The sequence below is a fragment of the Eleutherodactylus coqui genome, chromosome 6 (genome assembly GCF_035609145.1).
Source record: "Eleutherodactylus coqui strain aEleCoq1 chromosome 6, aEleCoq1.hap1, whole genome shotgun sequence".
NCBI classification, from domain to species: Eukaryota; Metazoa; Chordata; class Amphibia; order Anura; family Eleutherodactylidae; genus Eleutherodactylus; species Eleutherodactylus coqui.
The window spans coordinates 172,969,354-172,992,382 of record NC_089842.1 but is presented as its reverse complement, the minus strand read 5'-3'; the positions used below and the strand labels follow the sequence as shown (position 1 = coordinate 172,992,382).

Here is a 23,029-nt window from a genome sequence, read left to right as displayed (position 1 = left end):
GGTAATAAATAAATTACCTGAAAGTGCTGTTGAATAACTTGGCGTTATACAAATAACAAGATTTATTTATTTCTTTATATCCCATGCTGCAGACTTGATAAGCCTGTAGCATACCCTAAAATAAATATGCTACATCTGAACATGGCCTTACAGTCTGGCATGTTATCAGTATCTCCTCGGTGGCCTTGTGTATGGCCAACTTACAGTAAAGGTCCTTCTAGAAAGAACAATTATTGTTCAAACAAGCGAAAATGAACAATGATTGTTCAGTGTAAATAGTTTACTTTTCCTTCATTGTTCATTTTACGCAAGTACAGATAGTCCCCGACTTGCGAACATTCGAGTTACGAATTTCGCAAGATACCAACAATCTGTCCTGCACAGTATGACGTAATGCTATGGCATTACATCATACTGTGCAGGGACCGGGCAGGCTTCTATCGAGCCTGATAGAAGCCTGTCCGGTCAGATCGCGGTTGCTAGGCAGCCGGGGACCTTCTGAAATGCCCTAGGGCTGTCTATGCAGAGCGCCTATCAAGCCGTGCGCTTGCTGGGCACTCTGCATAGGCAGCCCTGGGGCCTTTCAGGAGGTCCCCGGCTGCCTAGCAACCACACAGCGTCCCACGATCTCATCGTGGGACGCTGTACGGGTCCCCTGAACGTCGGGTCCGCGCCGCTCGTCAGAACTGTTAGCACTTTAAATACCGCTGTCAGAGCGGTATTTAAAGTGTTAACAGTTCAGCCGAGCGGCGCGGCTCGTCGGAACTGCTGCCGCCGGGTGCCCGCTGTAAGAAACAGCCTACACCCGACGTTGTATGGAGCAGGATCCACCCGCGATCCCGCTCCATACTACCATTTGTTCGACTTGCGAACAGGCTCCTGGAACGGAAACTGTTCGCAAGTCGGGGACTAACTGTATAAAAATCAGCGTTGGCTCATTCACTAATTGTTCAGTTTAAATACAATTGTTCAGTCGTTCTCGCACACTTATACAGTGAATGTGAATGACTGAACGATTTCTCATTTGAACGAACAATGTATCGGCATGTATGAACAGGCTGCTCGATCAAACAACAAATCGGCTCATCTAAACGGACCCTAAGTAATTCTGCATTATTTGTGTAGGCAGCAAAGGTCTTGTGCATTTTACCTCTGTGACTTCTCTGGTTCATAGACCATTTTTGTCCCTGTCTAGGAGCTGGAATATCAGAAGTCTCAGCCCCCCATACCCGGAGATAAGTTTGTGTCGGTTGTCAGTCAGTTCATTACCGTGGCGGGCTTCAGCTTCTCGGATGTAGAAGACCTTCTTGCTGAATCCAAGGAGCTGGTGAGTTCACAGCTCTAAAGTCCACACTGCCGTCGGCATTTCTACAGCAGCTACCCAAAGCTCTACGGCCTCTGTATCACGCAGCAGATTATACACCAGGGATGCTATATAGCTGCTGATGGCAGACACAAGGCAGGAGATTTAGGAAACCAAGGGAGCAGTGGCCGTCGCTCAGATTTCTCATTTCTGCTTTAGAAAATAAAAGCAGTAGCAACTCCACTTTTCCTCACAGTCATTTTAATACACTGTCCCTGCCATTACAGGTTTCTACCAAAACCTTTTACAGACTCCTGAATGGCAAATCTACTTACATATGTAATAATCTCTCCCTTCTCACACAGTATAGCAAAGCTGGTTTCCTATTCTGGATCCAGGGAAAGCTTAGTGATTCGCTTCTAAAAGCTGAAATGGTGAATGAGATTTTGGGGAAACTGTTTATTTCCATGCAATCAGCATTTCTTGTTTTAAAGAAACACTGAATCTAAAGCATCTTACTACCTTTTGAACATTGTCTACTGTCAGTCATTTTTGAAAGAGGATGATTGTAGTGGTCTTTGGAATCTAGAAAGAGAGTTGAGAAAAACTAAGTACACCTTCTTTGAATTCTCTGTACGTATCAGGACATAAAAAAATCTAGTATTGAGTTGATATGTGCCTGAATGCTCCAGACTAGCAAACTGCCAAAACTTTTGCTTTTATAGAGGTGGTCACACTTGCTGATCAGTTAATCAAGGGCATTTTATTAGCAGCACTAGACTGCTAGTTACACTCCTTATACCTATTGAAGCAGTAAGGGTGTTCTTAATTTTTCACACACTGTGTCTGTATTTAGGCCTAGTTTTGTTATATATAATGACTAGAGATGAGCAAGCATGCTCGTCCGAGCTTGATGCTCGTTCGAGCATTAGCATACTCGAAATACTCGTTACTTGAACCTAAAAACACGTGGTGTTCGAGTACTCGAGAAAATTTAGTCCCTCTCCTCCCCACCTGTTTTCAATGGAGCCGTGGCTGCTGCCGGCGGCTCCCTTGAAAACAATGGTCTGCTGGCACCCCTAATTGTTTTTCATGGAAGGGCTGTACATATAAGCTCTTCCCTGAAAAACAATAATTTTAGTGTAAAAAAAAATTTTTTTTAAAAACTTACCCTCTGCCGCTGCTGTGTCCCCCGTGGGGATGAAGAGCACATCTGCCACATGCGGCAGATGTTTTTTTCATCCCCGCTGGTAAGAAGAATTTCCTGCTGCTACATCTGTGACAGATGCAGCAGAGGAATTCGTAAATTCCCTACCGCAGCTGCCACACATGATATTAAAGCCCTTCCCTGAAATCAATTGACGGATGCCAGCAGCAGGATCCTCTACCGCAGCTGTCATGTGTGACAGCTGCGGTAGGGAATTTAAGAATTCCTCTGCTGCATCTGTCACAGATGTAGCAGCAGGGAATTCTTCTTACCAGCGGGGATGAAGGAAACATCTGCCGCATGTGGCAGATGTGGTGTTCATCCCCGCGGGGGACATGGCAGCATCGGAGGGTAAGTTTTTTGTTTGTTTTTTACGCTAAAATTATTGTTTTCCAGAGAAGGGCTTATATGTAAAGCCCTTCCATAAAAAACAATTCAGGGGTAATTGTTTTCAATGGAGTCACTGGCAGCAGCCGCGGCTCCATTGAAAACAATGCAGAGCATTGGGCACCTTGAAAAATGCTCGAGTCTCCCATTGACTTCAATGGGGTTCGTTACTCGAAACGAGCTCTCAAGCATTAGAAAAAGCTCGGCTCAAATAACGAGCACCCGACCTTTTTGTTGCTCGCTCATCTCTAATAATGACACAGTGTAATTTGTAATGTGGTGTCAATCTAAGGGTTGTATTTGTGTAATTTTAGGACCTTCTAAGGCCCCAGTGTTTTGTTGTTTTCTTTTGTCCTGATATGTTAAATCATAGAATTCAAAGAGGGCGTACTTGGGATTCTCAGAGCTACAGATTTATACAAATTTATAGGAATATCTGTGAAAACAATTAGCAGCTCTGTTTATAGCTTAACTGCTTTAAAAAAAGAGTTATCTGTTTTGCACAATCCCTTTTTTTGGTTAAAAGGATCTTCCAAAGTTAGTTGATCACACGGTTTCCCACTGCCAGGACCCCAAATGATCAGATGTAATCTATTGAGCACCCCAGCATCATGTGCTTGGTGTCCCTACAGCACCACCAGGGGAGAAGTAAAGCATTGCATGCAGCTATTAGAAACAATTGGATATCTGTGCATTGAACAAAATGCCAGGTCCTCCGTTTGTAACTGCTAACCTATCAGGCTAACAGACGGAGTTCCTAAATAAAGGAATCTATTAATTGAGACTCTTCTAAGTGATTACCGCAATAACTCCTCTATAGTTGAGAGAGTTGTTAAAAATCTCTTCATGCCATACACACAGTATATACCGTATATACCGGCGTATAAGGCGACGGGGCGTATAAGACGACCCCCCAAATGTCACCTTATACGCCGGTATTCAGTGGAGAAAAAAAAAAAAATTTTATTACTCACCTCCCCCGGCGTTCTGTCGCGCTCCGGCAGGATGTCGCTCGCTCCGGCAGGATGTCGCTCGCTCCTTGTCCCCGCCGCAGCATAGCTTTCTGAATGTGGGGCTTGAAATCCCCGCTTCCAGAAAGCTAATACACACGCCGGCAGCCATGACATCATTGAATGGCTGTGATTGGCTAAAGCACACGTGGCTTCAGCCAATCACACTATTCAATGACATCATTGAATGGGTGTGATTGCTAACACGTGCGCCTTCAGCCAATCACAGCCATTCAATGATGTCATTGAATAGTGTGATTGGCTGAAGCCACGTGTGCTTTAGCCAATCACAGCCATTCAATGCTGTCATGGCTGCCGGCGTGTGTATTAGCTTTCTGGAAGCGGGGATTTCAAGCCCCGCATTCAGAAAGCTATGCTGCGGCGGGGACGAGGAGCGAGCGACAGCCTGCCGGAGCGAGCGACATCCTGCCGGAGCGCGACGGAACGCCGTGGGAGGTGAGTAATAAATTTTTTTTTTTTTACACTTTTTTTTTTTTTGAATTACCGGCGCATAAGACGACCCCCGACTGCAGAGCAGATTTTTCGGGGTTCAAAAGTCGTCTTATACGCCGGTATATACGGTATATAGATAATCACCAGACATCTGTGATTCACACACTTTGTACATCTCGTTCACTAACATGTAATTAACAATTTTAATTACAGAGGGGAAAAGTGAATCCAGCGCTGTGTTTTCTTTGTGCTGCTCTTTAAGGGATAGTTTGCCTCTTCTAAATGATATGTTATTTTTGTAAAGTAAGAAAAACACAAATATGGCCCCCAGACACACATTTGGCTTTAATAAAAGGATCCTAGCCACTTCAAAGTGCTGGCGAGGGCGAGCTCCCCGACTCCTGCAGTGCGGCCCTTGTTTTTCTGTAGGAAAAGTGTGCCTCCTGCATTCACTGTCACTGGTTAGATGAAAGATGACTTCGCATGTATGTACCAAATGTGCTGTTCGAATGTGCATGGCCTGTGGCAGGGATTACCGGTAATGCAGATATAACTGCTGTGTAGAAGCTTTTGTCCGGTTACAAAACTAGTTTTTAAAATTTATTTCCAAAACCGTTAAACTAATAAAACAATTAGTACTTAACCAGCCTCTGCCCGGTGATCCAGCGCTGCAGCCTCGCTTTCCTCCTGGTCTTTGGCTGCAGCGTCACGTGATGTCCGTTTCACACAATCAGAGGCCACAGCGGTCAAATACCATTTTCTGGCATATCTACTTAAGCTTCTGAGCGGATGTGCCAGGAGAACAGCGTCCATGTCCTCTGACTGGCTGCAGCAGTCGCATAGTGTCTGTACTACTACAAAGACCAGGAGGACTGCAGTTCTAGATTGACAGTTCTAAGTACCCATTTGGGTGAAATTTTAAAAACAAATTTTGCAGGACTACCCCTTTAAGGTTGCTATATACATTGGATAGAGGTAGGTTGATGGTTGAAAAAACAATCATCTAGCGAACATTTGTTTTGCAGATGCAGCCATGCACATTAATGCTAGGATGACTGATGGAGTCAACATTGATTACTTTTTTTTTTTGTGCTGTTATAAGCTTGAGATTTTTTATTGTAACTCTGAAGTGAGTAATCCTTTATTCTAGAATGATGGCATGTAATTACACTAATATGTTAATCCATATTGGTCATTACAGTTATACAAACTGTCAATACATGTTCAATGACAGCAGGCAAAGGACCTAACAATCTTTCTGACAGACAGTTTGACAAAAATTTCTAACGTGCCAGATTTGGCAAAAACCATCATTCATTTTTATATTTCGGTCCAAAAACGATAGTTTTGGTTGAAATCAGCCATTTTCATCCAGGTGTATGAGAACCTTTTGGCGCTTCCTCTGCTCTCTTTACACTGAGGATTCATATTACCATTGCCTTTCTTAATATTCTTCTAGTTTCTAAAATCGGCCAAACATTTTGGAGAGGAAACCAACAAGGTACAACCAGATGAGTTCTTTGGTATTTTCGATCAATTCCTCCAGGCGTTTTCAGAAGCCAAGCAGGAAAACGAGAACATGAGGAAGAAGAAGGAAGAGGAAGAACGTCGAGCACGTATAGAGGCACAGGTTAGAAAATGTCACGTTTCTTTTGCATTAAAGTGGTTTTCCCAGGATTGAAAATGATCCACAGGACAGGGGAGAAATGTTTGATTGGTAGGGGTCCAACCGCTAGGATTCGTATTGATCATAAGATATGGGGTCCTTTATACCCCACAGAGGATTAGACAGGCAGACGAGCATGTGTGCTGCCACTCTGTTCATTTTGATGGGACTGCTGTAGATAGTTGAGCTCAACTGTTCGGATATCACTGGCACTCCCATTGTAATGAATTGAGTAGCAGTGTGCTTCATTCATACAGGGGCCACGGGACCACATTTTCGTGATCAGTGGGGTCCCTGCGATCAGACGCCACCAATTAGATAGTTCTTCCCCCTATCCTGTAGATACGGAATAATTTTCAAGTGTGGGAAAACCCCTTTCAATGGCCATGTGAACTAAAAAATACTTTATTTAATATGGCCTCTAACACTACCCAGGACCAGTATACAAATCAATCACAGAGTTTTTATACAAAGTTGTTGACAGATTTGCCACAATACTGGTCTTATTAAGCACTAGCATCCCAATGATCCTGTGGCCATTAAGACTAATACAAGAACCAGCGCTCATATACAGCCATCTGCAGTCTCTCTATTGTGTGACTAGCTGTCACTGACACCCGTGCCTCTCCTACAGCTTCCTGCTAGTACAGCTAAGTTTCTGGTGGAATTGCAAATGACTCTGTACCAAAAGAGATGAACCTAGTGTCATTAATCCACCAGCGGTCTTTATAGGGTTAAATCATCAGTTTGCCAGAAAAGTATTTAGGCCCACAGTAGACTTCCTTATCTGCATAGATACCTGTCATCACCAAGATGCTGATTCTCAGAAGAGAGGAGCCGCTCCTACATGCTGTAAAGACAAAGCTGCTCTGAATTCAGAATATAACTGCCGTGTTTCCCAAAAAATAAGCCTACCCTGATTTTAGGGGATTTTCGAGAGGCTTAAAATACAAGCCCTAGCTGCGTTGCCTAAAAAAAAAAAAATTACTACATTACCTAGCAAGCTTGGTCCACATTCCTCCCGCTGCTCTCTGGAGCTTCGCCGCGCTTCTTGCAGTCCTTGGCCGCCGACAGAAGGTCACTGCCTGGTTATGAGATTCATAAATCTCTCCTCCAGGAAGCAATGGCTCTGATTTGTTAAGTGCTGCTCAGCCAATCATTTCAGCGCTCTCTGAACCAACGCAATGGCTGTGATTGTTTCTTCGACATCATGTTGTGGAGGCGGGATTTATGAATTGGCCAATCAATGCCGTGGATCAGCCAAATCCTAAACGCAGGCTCCACAACGCAATGGCTGTGATTGGTTCTTCGACCACTGCATCAATTGGCTGAGCAGTGGTTGAAGAAGCAGTCACAGTCATCGCGTTGTGGAGGCTGCATTTATGAATTGGATGAGCCACGGCATTCATTGGCCAATTCATAAATCCCGCCAGGGTCTTATTTTTGGGGAAACACGGTGCAAGTCTACACTCAGACTGGAGTTTCATACGTCCATCTTAAACCAATATCCACTCTCGGGACCTATAATGCACTGAAATACAGAGTGCAGCCTATTGAGCTCCCTCACAAAGCAAACTTAGCATTTTGTGTTTTCCATAGAGGTCTATGACCTACAGGAGATCAGTATTCTCAGGCTGCATGGTTTCCACCTCTGCTTTCCACATACTACAGAGTTATAGCAGCGATAAGCACTGCGCACGAAGGATGAAATCACATATGACCAACCCACGCCTGCCTATGGTGGCCAATCACCACACAGTTTACTGGCAAAACTGTGCAACCATTGGCCTCTAAAGGTGAGGATGGATTGGCTCCTGCGGCCACCACCAACTGTGGCATTGGTAAATGTCCAGGGGTCCTATTCTAATACGTAAGATCCATATATTATGCGCACTGGACCTCAGTTTCCTTTACATCGTACAGGGTCTCTCTCCACAAATGATGTCTGCTCAAGGAGGAGAATACACATGGAAGACCCCTTTTAATTTGGCCCTGCAAAAAAAAAAATACTTCTACCAGTAGTGCAGCCCAAGGCACATCTCTACTGGATATTTCTGGACCAGTAATTGGAAAAACTCTTTACTGTGTTGTATGGTTTGCACATGTCTGTGAGGTTTCTATACTGTATTATTACATAGCTGGTGTTTGATCTGTGACTACGATGCATGGTTGGGGTACATTCCACGGCATTCGAGTCTGCCTCCTGCCACAGATGTCTGAGATCACAGGGCGCTGAGTAGAAGGCAGAGAGTCAATGTCTTCCGGAGTGAGGTAATTGGCAGGATGGAAAACTTAATTTTCTATTCTGATCTTGTTCGATGTCAGTCAGTGGATGTGTTTAATTAACGTGATTGAGTGATCTCGAGATCCGAAAAGACGAATGTCAGATGTTCAATAAGGAGGAAATCTTTACACAGTCAGCGCTGGGAACTTTGAAGAGTTTTCACTCATTGCAGTCGGCATAATGGAATGATTTAGCTTAGCTGAGAGCCATACGCAACATCATATGAAGTATGGCCTTTACAATACAGTCAGCGGTAAATTCCTCTTACAGCATTGCCGTGACTGGAGAATCACAAGGTTTTCTTACCGACATAATCTTGCATAGTGGATAAAGAAATGTTAGACATAACCCTCAGTATTTAACCTCTTCTGAGTTGATCATATAATTACACATCTATCAAAACTTTCTACAAGGAAAACTGTTGTCCATAGCAGCCAATCGCAGCACAGCTTTCATTTTAGCAGAACACTTTCAGAAACAAAAGCTGAGCTCCGATTGGTTGCTGTGGACAACAAAGACCGTTTTTGTTTCAGACCGTTTTGATAAATGAGGTCCAATATGTTGTTTACTTTTGTCCAGATGGGACAAATCCCTTGAAAAGTTGTAATATCCGCTCCTTAGTGTGAACAACTTACGACAGTATAAACAACAAAGTCTCTTATTATTTCAGCTCAAGGAACAGAGAGAGCGGGAGCGTAAAGCCAAGAAGGCAAAGGAAAACGGAGAAGAAGAGGGAGAGTTTGATGACTTGGTCTCTGCTCTGAGATCAGGTGAAGTTTTCGATAAGGACATTTCCAAACTGAAGAGGAACCGTAAGCGCATTACCTGCCAGGCGACAGACAGTAGCCGGGAACGGCCCGTGACCAAGCTCAATTACTAAATCCCTTCCATAAACCCTAGAGACCATTATTGGAGTATACCTGCACTGTCGGTGACACTGCCGTGACATTGGAGGGGGTATTGGAGCTGTACATATGTACGTAATGTAAAGTTATGTGTGTGCATATGTATTGGCGTACAGCATTTTGTACATATGCACGCATACCTGTATATAGTTTGGAAGATCCCATGCACATGTTGAATATGTGATTTATTGCAGTATTATGTATATCTGTGTACAAAGCACATGTATACATACCCACTGTGTATAAATGGTCGTTTTTTGTTTTTTTTAATCAAACATTTTTTTTTTCTTTACGTGCAAAAGCACAACCCATATTCTGCCGGATTAAGACAAGTGCATTCCTAAAATCTGTCATGTTTAAAAGGGTTGTCCGAGTTATGCAATTGTAATGTAAACAGGCTCTCGGCGGGTTAAAACAAAACATCCACTTACACTCACCTCTCTCAGCTCCTCGCTGTGTCTAGCACCACTGCTCCAGGTTTATTCCATGACCTCAAGGTCACAGGCTGCAGCAGCCAATGGCTGAGCTCAACGATCGATCGCCGAACCGTCATTAGCGGCAGCAGCCTGTAAAGAAACGGGCACAGAGGCCCAAGCAGTGGCGCAAGGGGTGCAGTGAGCAAGGAGAGAAGCTGATTTGTTGTTTGAACCCATGGAAAGACTGTTTACATTACAACCATCTAACTCGGACAGCACTTCTGTCGTGTCTGTTTTATTCAATGCGTACATTACCCATGTAATAACCATTTTAGAACATCATTTCTTAGAACTCTGCATTGTGCTTTTCCTCTGCTATTCCTCTTGTAAATGTATGAAGAAAATTGACATCGAACGTCTCCTTGTCAGTAAAATGTGCCTCTACCTAGTGCGACGCTATCAATCAGTACCGACACGGTTTGACTTTGTTAGGGACAAAGGAAAGGAAAAAGTCCAGTTGTCAATTTATTCATACATTTCCAAGAGGAATAACAGAGGAACAGCTTAAAAAGTTCAAGGAAGAATTGCTCTAGAATTTATTTAATAGGGAATGCAAGTATTTACTATGACTGGCACGCCATGAGTGTTGACAGGTCCTCTTTAATGCTGGAACCGGATTGTAATTGCACAGGGTGCACGTATGCAGTGGATGCAGCCATTCTGAGAATCTAATCTCTTGGTGTCCTGTGAACCAATAACGTCATTGAGGTATCAAATGACAGCACTGTGAATACATAGACTTCACTCTCAGCGACAAATGGACAAGGTCCCATAATGGCTAGTGCCTGCGTGTAGACGGCAAACGAAAATGAAATGACTAGTAATAATAAAAAACAGAATTAAAAAATGCAAATCAAATGTATTTATTGTATAGGGGGTCTATGTGACAACACACAGGGTTCAGATTTTAAAGCACAGCAAAGGTCTTTAGAATTTATCAAATGCTGGATTATTTTAAATGGTGACTTTGCTGTTCTGCGGCAAAATGTGCAATTAAGATTTACACTAGATACCTTTTAAGGATCCAGAAGTGGGCGCTGCCATGGAAGCCATGATCACTTGGTAGTGTTATTTAGATACAAATATATATATATATGTATACACTTTATTTTAGGGTGAAGACATCTTCATTTAATAATGGACCAATATACAGATTACAGGAGCTGAGTGGTTCCATGGAGCCTAGCACTGACTACAAGGAGCTCATCTCATGACTACTTAGTCCAGCACTCTGGGGGGTCTCGGTTAGTTTTTGTGGTTATTTTAGAAAATGTACGTTACAATAATGTCAGTGTTAAAACCATAAAGTAGGAGTCTCCAGCTGTTGCTGAACTACAACTCCCAGCATACCCGGAGAGCCAAGGGCTATTAAGGTGCACACTAAGGAAGAGAGAGTATTCAAAAAGATCTAGAAAAGCTTGCACAGTGAGCGGCGACTAACAGAATGGTATTCAACAACAAGAAATGCAAAGTCCTATATCTGGGGAAGAAAAGTGAAAAAAGCACATACAGAATGGGAGGAATTAGGCTAAGCAGCACATGTGAAAAAGACTTGGGTAAACTAATAGATCATAGACTGAGCATGAGTCAACAATGTGATGCAGCAGCCAAAAAGGGAAACACCGTTCTGGGAGGTATTAAGAGAAGCATAGAGTCTAGATCATGTGAGGTAATTATCCCCTTCTACTCTTCCTTAGTCAGACCTCATCTGGAATACTGTGTCCAGTTCTGGGCACCCCACTGTAAAAAAAAAAAACAGACAAACTGGAGCAAGTTCAGAGAAGAGTTACCAGGATGGTGAGCGGTCTGCAAATCATGTCCTATGAGGAACAGTTAAAGGATCTGGGAATGTTTAGCTTCCAAAAAGAAGGCTGAGAGAAGACTTAATAGCGGTCTACAAATATCTGAAGGGCTGTCACAGTGCAGAGGGATCAGCCCTTTTCTCATTTGCACAGGGAAAGACTAGAAGCAATGGGATGAAACTGAAAGGGAAGAGACACAAATTAGATATTAGAAAAAACTTTGACAGTGAAGGTGATCAAGGAGTGGAACAGGTTGCCACGGGAGGTGGTGAGTTATCCTTCAATGGAAGTGTTCAAACAAAGGCTGGATAAATATCTGTCTGGGATGATTTAGTGAATCCTGCACTGAGCAGGGGGTTGGACCCGATGACCCAGGAGGTCCCTTCCAACTCTACTATTATATGATTCTATGACTTTGTTTTACAACAACAGAGAGCCACCGTTTCAAAATCAGTGCTGTGAAGGGTTAAAAATTTAATTAGCATAATTTTTAATGATCACAAAGGTAAAAAAAAACTGTAATGGAAAGTAGGGTGTAAGGCAACATGATTTAGACACTTTCAGTTGTCCCCCTGCACATTAACATGTCGGATAGAGGCCTCAATGGGACCCAGGTGTTGTGTCTAAAATACAGGGGCTGCAGCACTTGGTCATGTGAATAAATATCTCCGCTTTATTTGTTAAACTTTAACCCTTTCCAATCCACTGTCTGATGTCTAAAGACATTATGATTTAAGGCTGTACAGCTCTGATGTTGGAAGACGTCCGTCGGGGTTCTCTTACTGTATATTGCTAGCCTCTCTGCTGTCGGAGCCTATCCAACGGGTCCGCTCATGCAGTACTGGCTTTAGCCAGCAGATAGTGCTGTTGTATAACAGCAGAAAAAGAGTAAGTCCCCTAGGAGAACCAGGATACAAATTGGATTGGAAAGGGTTAATATTATCCCCTATTCATGTAAGTTATTGATCGTGGGGGTGTCGCCACTTAGACCCCTACTGATCCTGAGAACGGGGGTCCTATGTCCCCCTACTCATCACTGAGGAGTCGTTTCTCCCACCCACAGTTAACTCAGACTGAATGGAGCTCTGGTCGTGCATGCACACGCAGCCACCGCTGCATTCATTACAGTGGGACAGATGGAAATTGCTGAGCGTTTGTACTTGGCTATCCACACAGTCTCATTGAAAATCCATTTAAAAATTGTTTGTTCTCTCCCCCCCCCCCCCCCCCCCTCTTTTAGAAACAGCATCACACTTGTTCTTGAGCTCTGTCTAATATTACGGCTCAGTCCCATTTAAGTAAACGAGGCGGAACTGTAATGCCAGGCACTGTCCATGGACAAGAGTGGCGCTATTTTTGGTGAAAAATGGAATACACCTTTTATGTTCAAAAGATTTTTATTGAAACTTTTATTGAAATATAAGGAATACCACTTTTAAACATTCTCTTCAACCATGTCTACACATAATATGGGATCATACCAAACTTCTTCATGCGTTGCATGGAAGAACAGCAGCTGTTATTTGCACATTTTTCTCCTAATACCCCAGATGTAGGTCAACAACTTGTCGCAGTCTCACCAAGGCCCATAATCCACATTTGCCCATTTGATGCCACCACGTCTCTACATGATTCCAGATGTAAACATGCAGCACACAGCGCTCAGGAACCACAAACCCCACCGGACCATGCGTAGGGGCACTTCTACAGTCACTTGACAATACTTTAAGACTGTTTTATACTTTTATTTATTTCATACATGGTTTCCCTGTACAGACAGCGGTTATAGGGTTGTCACAGTGACGTTGGTTTGTGTTTTCACATACACTGTGCAAGAATACAAGTACATTTACAATTTAATTGTAAATACATTGAAAATGAATGGTGACTCTTGATGACTTTTGTGGTTTTTTTTTAGTTTTTTTTTATTTAAATGGGTCATTCTGGGCTGATTAATTATTGAGGTTTTCTGGGCACAAAATAGAAATTCAGAAAATGCTGAACTCTAGGAGGTGCAGCTAAGTAGCGGCATCCTGTACCTTTTATCGGACCCTCTTCTTTGTCCCGTGAAACCGGCGATCTGCCACTGCATGCATCAATTGTGCCGTTAACACAACAGACTGCTATCTACAACTTCCAGCATGCATAGGGCTTGGTTACCAGCCAGCGCTGTGGGATCAGTGGGGGTCCAACTGCTATTGGTGGGGGCCCATCGATCCTAAGACTGTCTAAGTGAATGGAGCAGAGGTCGTGCAGGTGTGCTGCTGCTCCATTCACTTTAATGACAGCACTACAGATTACTGAGTGCAAGTGCTTTGGCAATCTCCAGCTCCGTTATTGAAGTGAATGGAGCAAACTCCATTCACTTAAGGACTGAACCCCCATTCTCTGGATCGGTTAGAGTCCTGGCAGTTAGACTCCCCTACCAATCAAAGTTACAAAGCTTTACAAAACTTTATGAACTCCATAAGACAGTAAGCATATTGCTCCCTCTAGTGGTGGCTGCCATTTACCAACATGTTAACTGTCTCTGCAGAGGATGTGGGGCTGCCTACCAGAAAAGTATTCCTACCGCTATAAAGAAATCAGAGTAGTATTTTTAACCTTACAACACTATGATAAAAGGGGGGAGACAGACTTTGAAGGTAGAATTGTATCTTCTAACATTCAGCAACACTATATACTGCAGTGTTACACTGAGACTTTTCAGACTCATTGTACAATTAAACTAAAGCTCCTTTGGGCAGCCATTGTGCTTTTAAAGGAGACCTGAATTTGCATCAGGAAGTTTTTAAATTTCCTTTCAACACAATATCCCCATCAAATCTGGATAATAATTTAGTATATTCTCCTCCCTCTAGCTGAGATCCACAAAAAAAATTCCTTATAAAGAATGCCTTGAACTGGCGAAACACTAGATGATGTGATGTGTTATGGAATATCAGTTATCAGTATGGTGATATGTTCTGTAGGTGATGGGGCACACAAGTTGTGTGAAAAGTTAGTATCCGTTTCAAATAAATTTGAAGAACTCCTACATTTAAATGGGTGTACAAAATGCTATAATGTTACAGGTACACTCTGGTCAAAAATGGCTGCCCCTTCGAAATTGACAGTAATGCTGCACCAGCAAGAATAAAATGGGTATGAAAACTAAAGCTATGAAATACTCCCTATATGATCCCTGCGCTGGTGAAGGATTTTGGTTTGTAATTTCCCCCTTGCTGAGGTGCTGTATATAAATGGTTAATGTTATTTTATAGGACTGTATAGAACGCCTTGCTTCCAGTGGGCAATTACTAGGAGCGTTTTTTGTTATTTTTAGAAGAGCACCATCAGTTTTTCTCTAGCCTGTGCATTTTATTACTTTATACTTTTAGTCATTCTTTGTTAGAACTGACTCTAATGCAGATACATGTCTTGTCCTTTAGAGAAGCTGTGAAGTTAAAAAGCTCAGAGAGTTAAGTGAAGCGTCATGAAGTTGTCCAAGGACTGAAAACTGCGCAGTGGGTTGTGTCTGGCATTGCAGTTCACTTCCATTCAATTCAAGTGTAGTACCAGACACAGCCCATGAGTGGTGCCATTTTTTTGGTGTAAATTGTACCAGAAATGTACGCTAGGTTGGAGGATGCGCTGAATACATGAAGAAGTGTGCTCCTCTTCATGTATTCAGTCTACTGTACGCCTGGGAAAATTGTACGAAGCCCGGCGTGGAAAATGCCAAGCTCAGTAAATTTCCCCAATTGTGCTTTCCTCAGGATTCATGTGGGTTATGTCAGATTGCCATTCCATCTCTTAAAGAGGAAAGATTCAGATTAGAACATTAGGTAATTGTAAAAATAAACAGTACGTGAACACAAGTTATCAGATTGCATAAATAACAAACTGGAATTGGATCCAAAGGAAAAAGTCTTAAAGGGGTTGTCTTCGAAGTCAAAATTCTTAAGACCCATTTACACGCAAAGATAATCTTTCAAGTGATTAAAAGTTTTAGCGATCCTTTTGTATAAAGTGTTAATGGCCAGTAATGCCCATTAGCACTTTATCATCATTTGCATATAAAAGGGCCTCAGAAGCTGTTTGCAGAGCCCATCTGTGCAAACAGCTGCATTGTTCTTATTAGGGCTGCCGGCAGAATACAATGTAATCTCCCAACTCTTGTGGAGAACACAGCATGCGCTCTTTAGAGATACTTTATCTCTCTGTGGCTGAACGATGGATTTTAAGTTCACCTTAAAATCATCATTCAGACAAAAATTGCACAATGGCAGCGTTTACATGTAACGATTATCACTCATTTTCAGTTGTTTTGAACGTATTTTGAGCGATAATCATTATGTGTAAATAGACCTTTAGCCAGACATGTCAAAGCGGGGGCTTGCTGTTAAGCTCATCTTAATAACTAAAGCAACCCCCTTCTATGTTACAGCCAACGCAGAGACAAAGAAGGGGTCTGACTTAGTTATTACAATGAGCCAAACAGTCAACCCCCTTAATGAGGTGACAAGCACAGAGAGAGGGGCCATACCACATGACTGTGTTGGAAGTGGAGGTACCAACACCTCAGCTCTATGTAAGTATTTAGGTTTCCTGGACCCAAGTTTCCTTTAAGACCCGTTCCTAGTTTTACAAATCTACTACCTTGCAAGAGCAGCCGGCTGATGCATTATAACCATCCGTTATGTGCTGCATACTTTTAATAGTCAATGACTACTTCCATTGTGCTGCACTGTTTCCATTCTTTAGGTTGTGGACTATGCAGTTTAGCTATAGCCATGCAGTCAGGAACTCAACTGGTGCTTAAATTCTCTCTCTCTGGGCATCACATGTCCTTAGATAGCCTCGAGAGCATTCACCTTCTACGATGCCAGAGAACTTTCATTTTCTTGGTGGCAACATTTTTGTTATTTTTAATTTGGTGAGAGTCACGTCCGGGCTGATCGGGGGATCGGGAGAGTCAGACCTGATCATACCACAACCTAAATTAATAGGTCAATTCCCAGACATTCCCTTCACTCACTTCATCCTGTTCTTTTCTTAAGTGCCTCTTTATGTTTTTCTACTGGTAGAGGGGTTTTTGTTTTCTTGGTTTACGATTTATATTCTGTCTCATTTTAAAAGCCAAATATTTTCTTTTCCACCTGCGTCTACCTACTCAGTGCCATTGGGGTATGCAATATACAGTCACATATCCGATCTGTGTCACTGTCTTGAGTTTGTTTTCATGGTGCCAATGACCAGTGCTGATGTCATTAGAGGTGGCGTTCTGTATGGAGTGCATTTTTTTTAAAGCCTTTTTTTAAATCTGTCTCCAAAAATACCTGAACATTTGTAAATGTGTCCATCTCTTTAAAAAAACAAAAGCTTTGAAATAGTGAAGTCTAGTTAGTAGGAATGAGAATGTTTAGTAGTAGAACCGAGAGGAAAAATAAACTTTTTATGATGTACATTTAACTATGGAAATATGCAATAAAAGAACAGTACAAGATCTTATCAGTGTGGATTATTACTCAAGTCTCTCTAAAAGGAACCTCCACGCAGTCCTGTAGTGGATTTGTATGAACTGCTATTATTTGTATCGGACTGCCCTCTGGTGGAACTGAGGATAAAAACACTACTGTAGCTCCAAATGCACTACTACGATGCTGTCGGACAACCCAATGTGTATTCAGAGTGCACCTTTGCTTGCGTTTCCTGCTATTACTGGTTAAATGAAACCTGATCACACAGCCATTAAAATAATAATAATCTTTATTTATATAGCGCCAACATATTCTGCAGCGCTTACAAAAACGGGGATACAGAAAGACAAAAGTGCAAAAACCACGGTTACATGTAGTAATTAGTTGATAGAAACAGTAGGGATAAGGGTCCTGCTCCTACGAGCTTACGTACTACAAATAGTGGGGTGATACAGAAGGTAAAGGGGCTGGAGATGTGCAAAGTTTGGTGAGGTGGAGAGTGAGGGGTGCTATGCACAAAAACAATGGTGAGACTTGAGCCGTATAGTGGCTGAATCGGTATGACTGCAGGGGGCGGTTGATGGCAGCTAGCAGGGATTACAGTCTGTAGGTCAGGGAGCATGCTATCAGGGGGAGTACAGAGGGTTTGGTTTAGGAGTTGTTGTATGCCTCCCTGAAGAGGTGCGTTTTTAGGGCATGCCTTAAGTTTTGTGTGTCAGGGATTGCCAGATAGTTTGGGGTAGTGCGTTCTAGAGGACTGATGCTGCTCTGGAGAAGTCTTGAAGGCGTGAATCAGAGGTTCAAATTAAAGAGGCGGTCAGTCTGATTTCGTTAGCGGAGTGGAGGGCCCAGGCTGAGTGGTGTATTGAGATGAGGGAAGCAATATAGGGGGGCGCTGTGCTGTGGAGGGCTTTATGGATAAAGGTAGTGAGTTTAAATTGAATTCTGTATTTAACTGACAGCTAATGCAGTGATTGGCAGAGGCATCCAAGTAATGGCTGGACAGGAAGATGAGCCTGGCTGCCGCATTCAGGATGGATTTGAGGGGGAAGAGTCTGGCACGGGGGAGGCCAATCAGCAGCCAGTTGCAATAGTCGAGAGTGGATGAGGGCAACAGTGAGCATTTTTAGCGTGTCCACAGTGAGCAAAGGGCGGATTCTTGCAATGTTCTTGAGGTGCAGCTGACATGTTTGGCCCAGAGATTGGATGTAGGGGGTAAAGGAGAAATCAGAGTCGAATATAACCCCAAGACACCGGGAGTGTACTGGGAGTTATGGTGATGCCGCATACTGAGATAGAGATGTCAGGATGAGGTCTGTTAGTAGAGGGCCAAAACATCAGTAGGTTAGCTTTTGAGAGGTTCAGTTTTAGGTCGAGAGAAACATAGTGTTAGAGACAGCGGATAGACAGTCGGTGATGTTTTGGGGGAAAGGTGCAGAGATGTCACGGATAGAGGTGTATAACTGGGTGTCGTCAGCGTAGAGGTGATATTTGAGGCCAAATCTCCTGATGGCTTGTCCAATAGGGGCTATGTAGATGGAGAAAAGGAGGTGGCCAAGGACTGAGCCCTGGAGGACCCCAACAGCAAGGAAAAGAGGAGGGGAGGTAGAGCCAGCAAAGGGGACACTGAATGAATGAGCGATGAGATAGGTATGAGGAGAACCAGGAGAGAGTGGTGTCCTTTAGGCCGATGGAACGAAGCATACTGAGGAGGAGTTTGTAGTCAACAGTGTCAAATGCTGTGGAAAGATCAAGGAGGATCATTAGGGAGTAATCGCCCCTCGATCTGGCTGTCCGGAGGTAGTTTGACACCTTTTTATAAGGGTGGTTTCTCTTGAGTGTAGAGGGCGGAAGCGGGACTGGGGGTCGAGAAGAGAGTTTTCTGAAAGATAGCCTATAAGGCAGAGGTAAACCAGGCGTTCTAATAGTTTGGAGATGAAGAGGAGATTTGAGATGATTGATGCTGCCAACTACCAACCCAAGTCAAGAGTCGGTTTCTTTAGCAGTGGGGATATGATAACATGTTTGAAAAAGGAGGGAAAAATGCCAGAGGTCAGAGAGATGTTGAATATAGTGGTGAGATGGGAGATAACCACCGGACCAGAGGAGGTGTGAGGGAAGAGGGTCGCTAGCATAGGTGGTCGGGCGAGTGAGGATGGGGTTGCTAGCGTAGGTGGTCGGGCAAGCAGAGGAAAGCATTCTGGAGACGTGTTCGACTGTCATTGGTCTGAGTGCAGAGTGTGAGCAGGAGCTGGTACTAAGGAGACTAGGGACAGGGCTCGCCTGGGATTGGGAGGTTATTTCATGCCTGATGTCATCAATTTTCTTTTTGAAGTAAGCAGCCAGCTCTTTAGCACTGAGATTTGCCCATGGGCTGTCCATCTAGCTGAATGAGGTGGAGCAGCAATAAAAGATACGGCACATGGATAGAAGTGGTTTATGGGAGGAGGAAAATAAAGGTAGCTAGTATCATATCATTCATTCATCTTCATGGTTAACAAAAGTAAATGATGTTATTGCCAGCTTTCAGACCTCTTAGGATCCTTCAAATAGCCTGTTATTTGTTGGCTATTAAAAGGTATTCTATCTACAAGATTACTTGGTTTTCTTAGTGGGAACAATCACACCTTGCTCTGCTGGCTAACACCGTACCAAACTTTTTTTTCATTCTTCATTGAACACAGAAGAGGACAGGTTAGACACAATGCTGCGTAAGACTTTTATTAGCTCTGCTTACAAAATAATATATTCACTTTTCACAAACAGTTAAAAAGTTCAATAAAAGTTTTTTGTTTCTTAAATACTGTACAAGAAAAATACTGGCATTTAAGTGCCGAAAAATGTCTTCCCTTAATGCTAACTGAAGCCCAGTAACAAATTTTAAGGCATCTCATCCTTATCAGGGGGGAAACTGTTAAGAGAAATACATTATGCAAGGTTCTTGTGCTTTATCATTGCCCTTAATGCTTATGGGAGTTACAGACAATGGACAACTTACCTCAATTCTCAAAGTGCAAATAAAGAAACCACTGACATTTAAAGGGGGTTGTTCCACAAAAAGAACTTATCACATATCTGTAAGATAGGTAAAAATTGTCTGCTTGTTGAGGGTTTAATGGATTGGAGTCCCAAGTGTCTCCATATAAATGAAGGGATGCGCACTGCCACTCCATTAATTTTCTATGGGCCTGTCATAGATAGGTGAGCACTTGTACTTCATTTCTCTTCAGCAGTCCCAGATAGATGAATGAAGCAGCAGTGCATTTGGACTCCCACCGAATCAGATAATGCGGATAGATGATAAGTTGTTTTCCTGGGAAAACAAAGTTTGCAACAAAGATGAGAGTGACAGAATGTCTATAAAAGTTGTGCAGTTTCTTGAATCGGGGCTGTGTCACTGCAAAGGTTTCTCTAATCCTCTTGTTTATATACCCTCATACAACTTTTACCTGCATCAACCATATACCATTAGGTTCTTGGTTTCTTTACACATGATACAAAGCACTAAAACTGTTAGTTTATCTGATCACTTAAAGCAGACTGTGTTAGTCATTCTCTTGTGCAGTATAATTCGTAAACGGTTTTCTGGGACTTAACTCTTGATGACCTATCCTCCAAATATGTGAATAGTTGATCTGCTGGGGCCTAACACTTAGGATCCCCAGTGATCAGATGAGGTCAGGCCCATAGACCGCTCCGTCCACATTGCAGCCGCCCAGGTTAATAATGCAGGCAATTGCTCCCACTTAATTAAACTGGAACTTTGTGCTCTGCACTGCCAACTGTCCTGATAACAGCTGATCACCGGGGGAGGGAGTTCTGATCTACTGATCGGTCTTGAAGATAGGTCATCAATAGTTAACTCCTGGAAAACCCCTTTAAGAGATGTGTAAACTCAAAGACCTATTACAAAGAACTTGTAAACAAGTACATTTCTCAATTCAAACATGTACATATTAAATGGCGATACTGTTGCCAAGTTAAAGGGGTTGGTCTTAAGATTGTGAAAACTTGGCTGCTTTTCTGTTCACAGGGTAAGTCTGATATTGCAGCTGAGCTTCACTGGAATAAATGGGGATGAGCTTGCAATATCAAACACAACCTGTGACCAACTGTGGCACTATTTTACAAGAAAACTGCCATGTTTTTAAAACTCTGGACAACCCTTTTAAGAAGAGGCTGGCAACAATGTTAAGGCTTGAAGCTAGCTGCAATCTGCATACAGTGAAGCTAACCGGATTCATCACAACAAAATAAGTCTACAGTTCCACCATCAAGCCTCCCAGCTTACGGACCCTTGTCTACATCAATATGTGACTAAATGACAGAAGATTTGAGAAATGAACGTTGTAGCTGTTCTGTAGAGAGCAAAAGTATTACTGCACCAACGTAACACGAAGACTGCACAGGGCCCCCTGCTATATGTTCCCAAGCCGGATAAGAACTAACAGTCTTCTGTAAGTTGTTGGCAGAATAGACTATATTTCAAGTATATCTCAAAACAGTGGTCTTCAACCTATGGCATTCCAGTTTTTGCATGCTGGGAGTTGTAGTTCTAGAACAGTTCGAGAGCCACAAATTTTAGATCACGGTTTTCTGGTTATATAAAGCTTCATCGCTATGCAAATGAAAAGTTCTACAACTTTCTAATATACTTGGTTTCAATTCCTCACCGTTTTCAAGATATTAGTTTGCTTTGGTGAATGAGAACACTTGTTTACATGCTGAGGGCTCTTTCCCACGAGCGTATATCGGCCGGACGTTTTCTGATGCATTGGATTTCAATGCATCAGATCACATGGCCTTATTCCAGAGACGTAAAAGCGCCCGGCTGGCCGGCCAATATAGCACCAGGCGTTTTTACGTTGAGGCCAAAAGATAGTCCTGGAACTATCTTTTGGGCTGGAATACATCGGCCGCGGCATGAGCTTCTATGGGAGCCAATGACAGCGGCTGGAGGTGGAAGTTTAACAGCGTGGCTGCTAAACTCCCTCCCTCTGCTCTCCTTCCCCCGTGCAGGCTCTCCTCCCTGCTTGTTCTTTGTAATGGGAGCGGGCGGAGCTAAGCGCCAGCCCGTTCCACCTCCTCCCATTGCTGGCTGCAGACAAGGGGTGGGAAGTGGGTTGAGCTAAGCTCCCACACCTTGTTCATAGCCATCAAAGGGAGAAGGCGGGATGGTGCTTAGCTCCGCCCCCTCCCAGTGTAAAGAACGAGTAAGGAGGAGAGCAGAGGTGAGCCTGCGATAGAGAGGGAGGGGTGAGGGGTAAGGGGCGACGGCATGGTGACCTTAGAGAATATGCGCCGGGGCCCATACTGTGTGAGTGGGCTCACAAACGCTAATTTGTGTGCTTGTTCATGAGCTTCTACGCCCCAGATAATAACGTATATCGGCCGTCCGATATACGCTTGTGGGAAAGAACCCTCTCGCTCACAACCTGCAGATACAGAGTTTTGCCCATCTACAAAGAAGTGGATACAATTATATCAAGTTTGGACAATGCTCTGTGAGCTAAACTCATTGGTAGCAGCTGCCCAAATCTACTAGTTTTTTACAACATGGGAATCTGACAGAGTCTGACTGAATGTAGGAGAGCCTGCAAACCCGAGTGCATGAAAAGAAAAACACATAAGGGCACCATTTTTTTCTGCAGGGACTTAGTAAGATATATGTATATTTATTTTTCATGCATAAAGATTTCCATAGCCTTTGACTTATGGTGCCTGTACAAACTGGCATGGAAACCAAAGGTGGGTAATCACTAATTGCTGTCATGTGCCTGTACTTGACATGGTTTTAAGCAGTAATTTATGGCTTGGCTGCAACAGCTACAGGCAACTTTGTGAAGCTTTGTGTAGACTGGGTCCAACTGTATCCACTTGTCAGCTGACAGCGGGGCTATGGTTGCTGTTACATAGGTACTGTTAACACTCTTGTAATATTGCTAATTGCCAGGCTGCATTTGCTTGCAGGTGCAGCCTGGCAATTGTCCGGAAAACGCGAGCTCTAGTGGCCGCCATTAGCGCTCATGTAATAGCAGCCTAACAGATTAGCCTTTACGTGAAAACAGAAGTAT

The 23,029-nt window shown here is 43.2% G+C and overlaps 1 protein-coding gene across 5 annotated transcripts in view; it reads left to right on the top strand.

The window, feature by feature from the left end:
* Positions 1-16,981, top strand: part of DAAM1 (dishevelled associated activator of morphogenesis 1) — a 188,686-nt gene extending 171,705 nt beyond the window's left edge. For all 5 annotated transcript variants that reach the window (XM_066608225.1, XM_066608227.1, XM_066608223.1 and 2 more), the window contains 3 exons: positions 1,196-1,327; positions 5,820-5,990; positions 8,981-16,981. In XM_066608225.1, coding sequence (XP_066464322.1) covers positions 1,196-1,327; positions 5,820-5,990; positions 8,981-9,190 — 513 coding nt within the window. In that variant the 3' untranslated portion in view covers positions 9,191-16,981. The remainder of the gene's footprint in view (positions 1-1,195; positions 1,328-5,819; positions 5,991-8,980) is intronic.
* Positions 16,982-23,029: the final 6,048 nt, after the last annotated feature.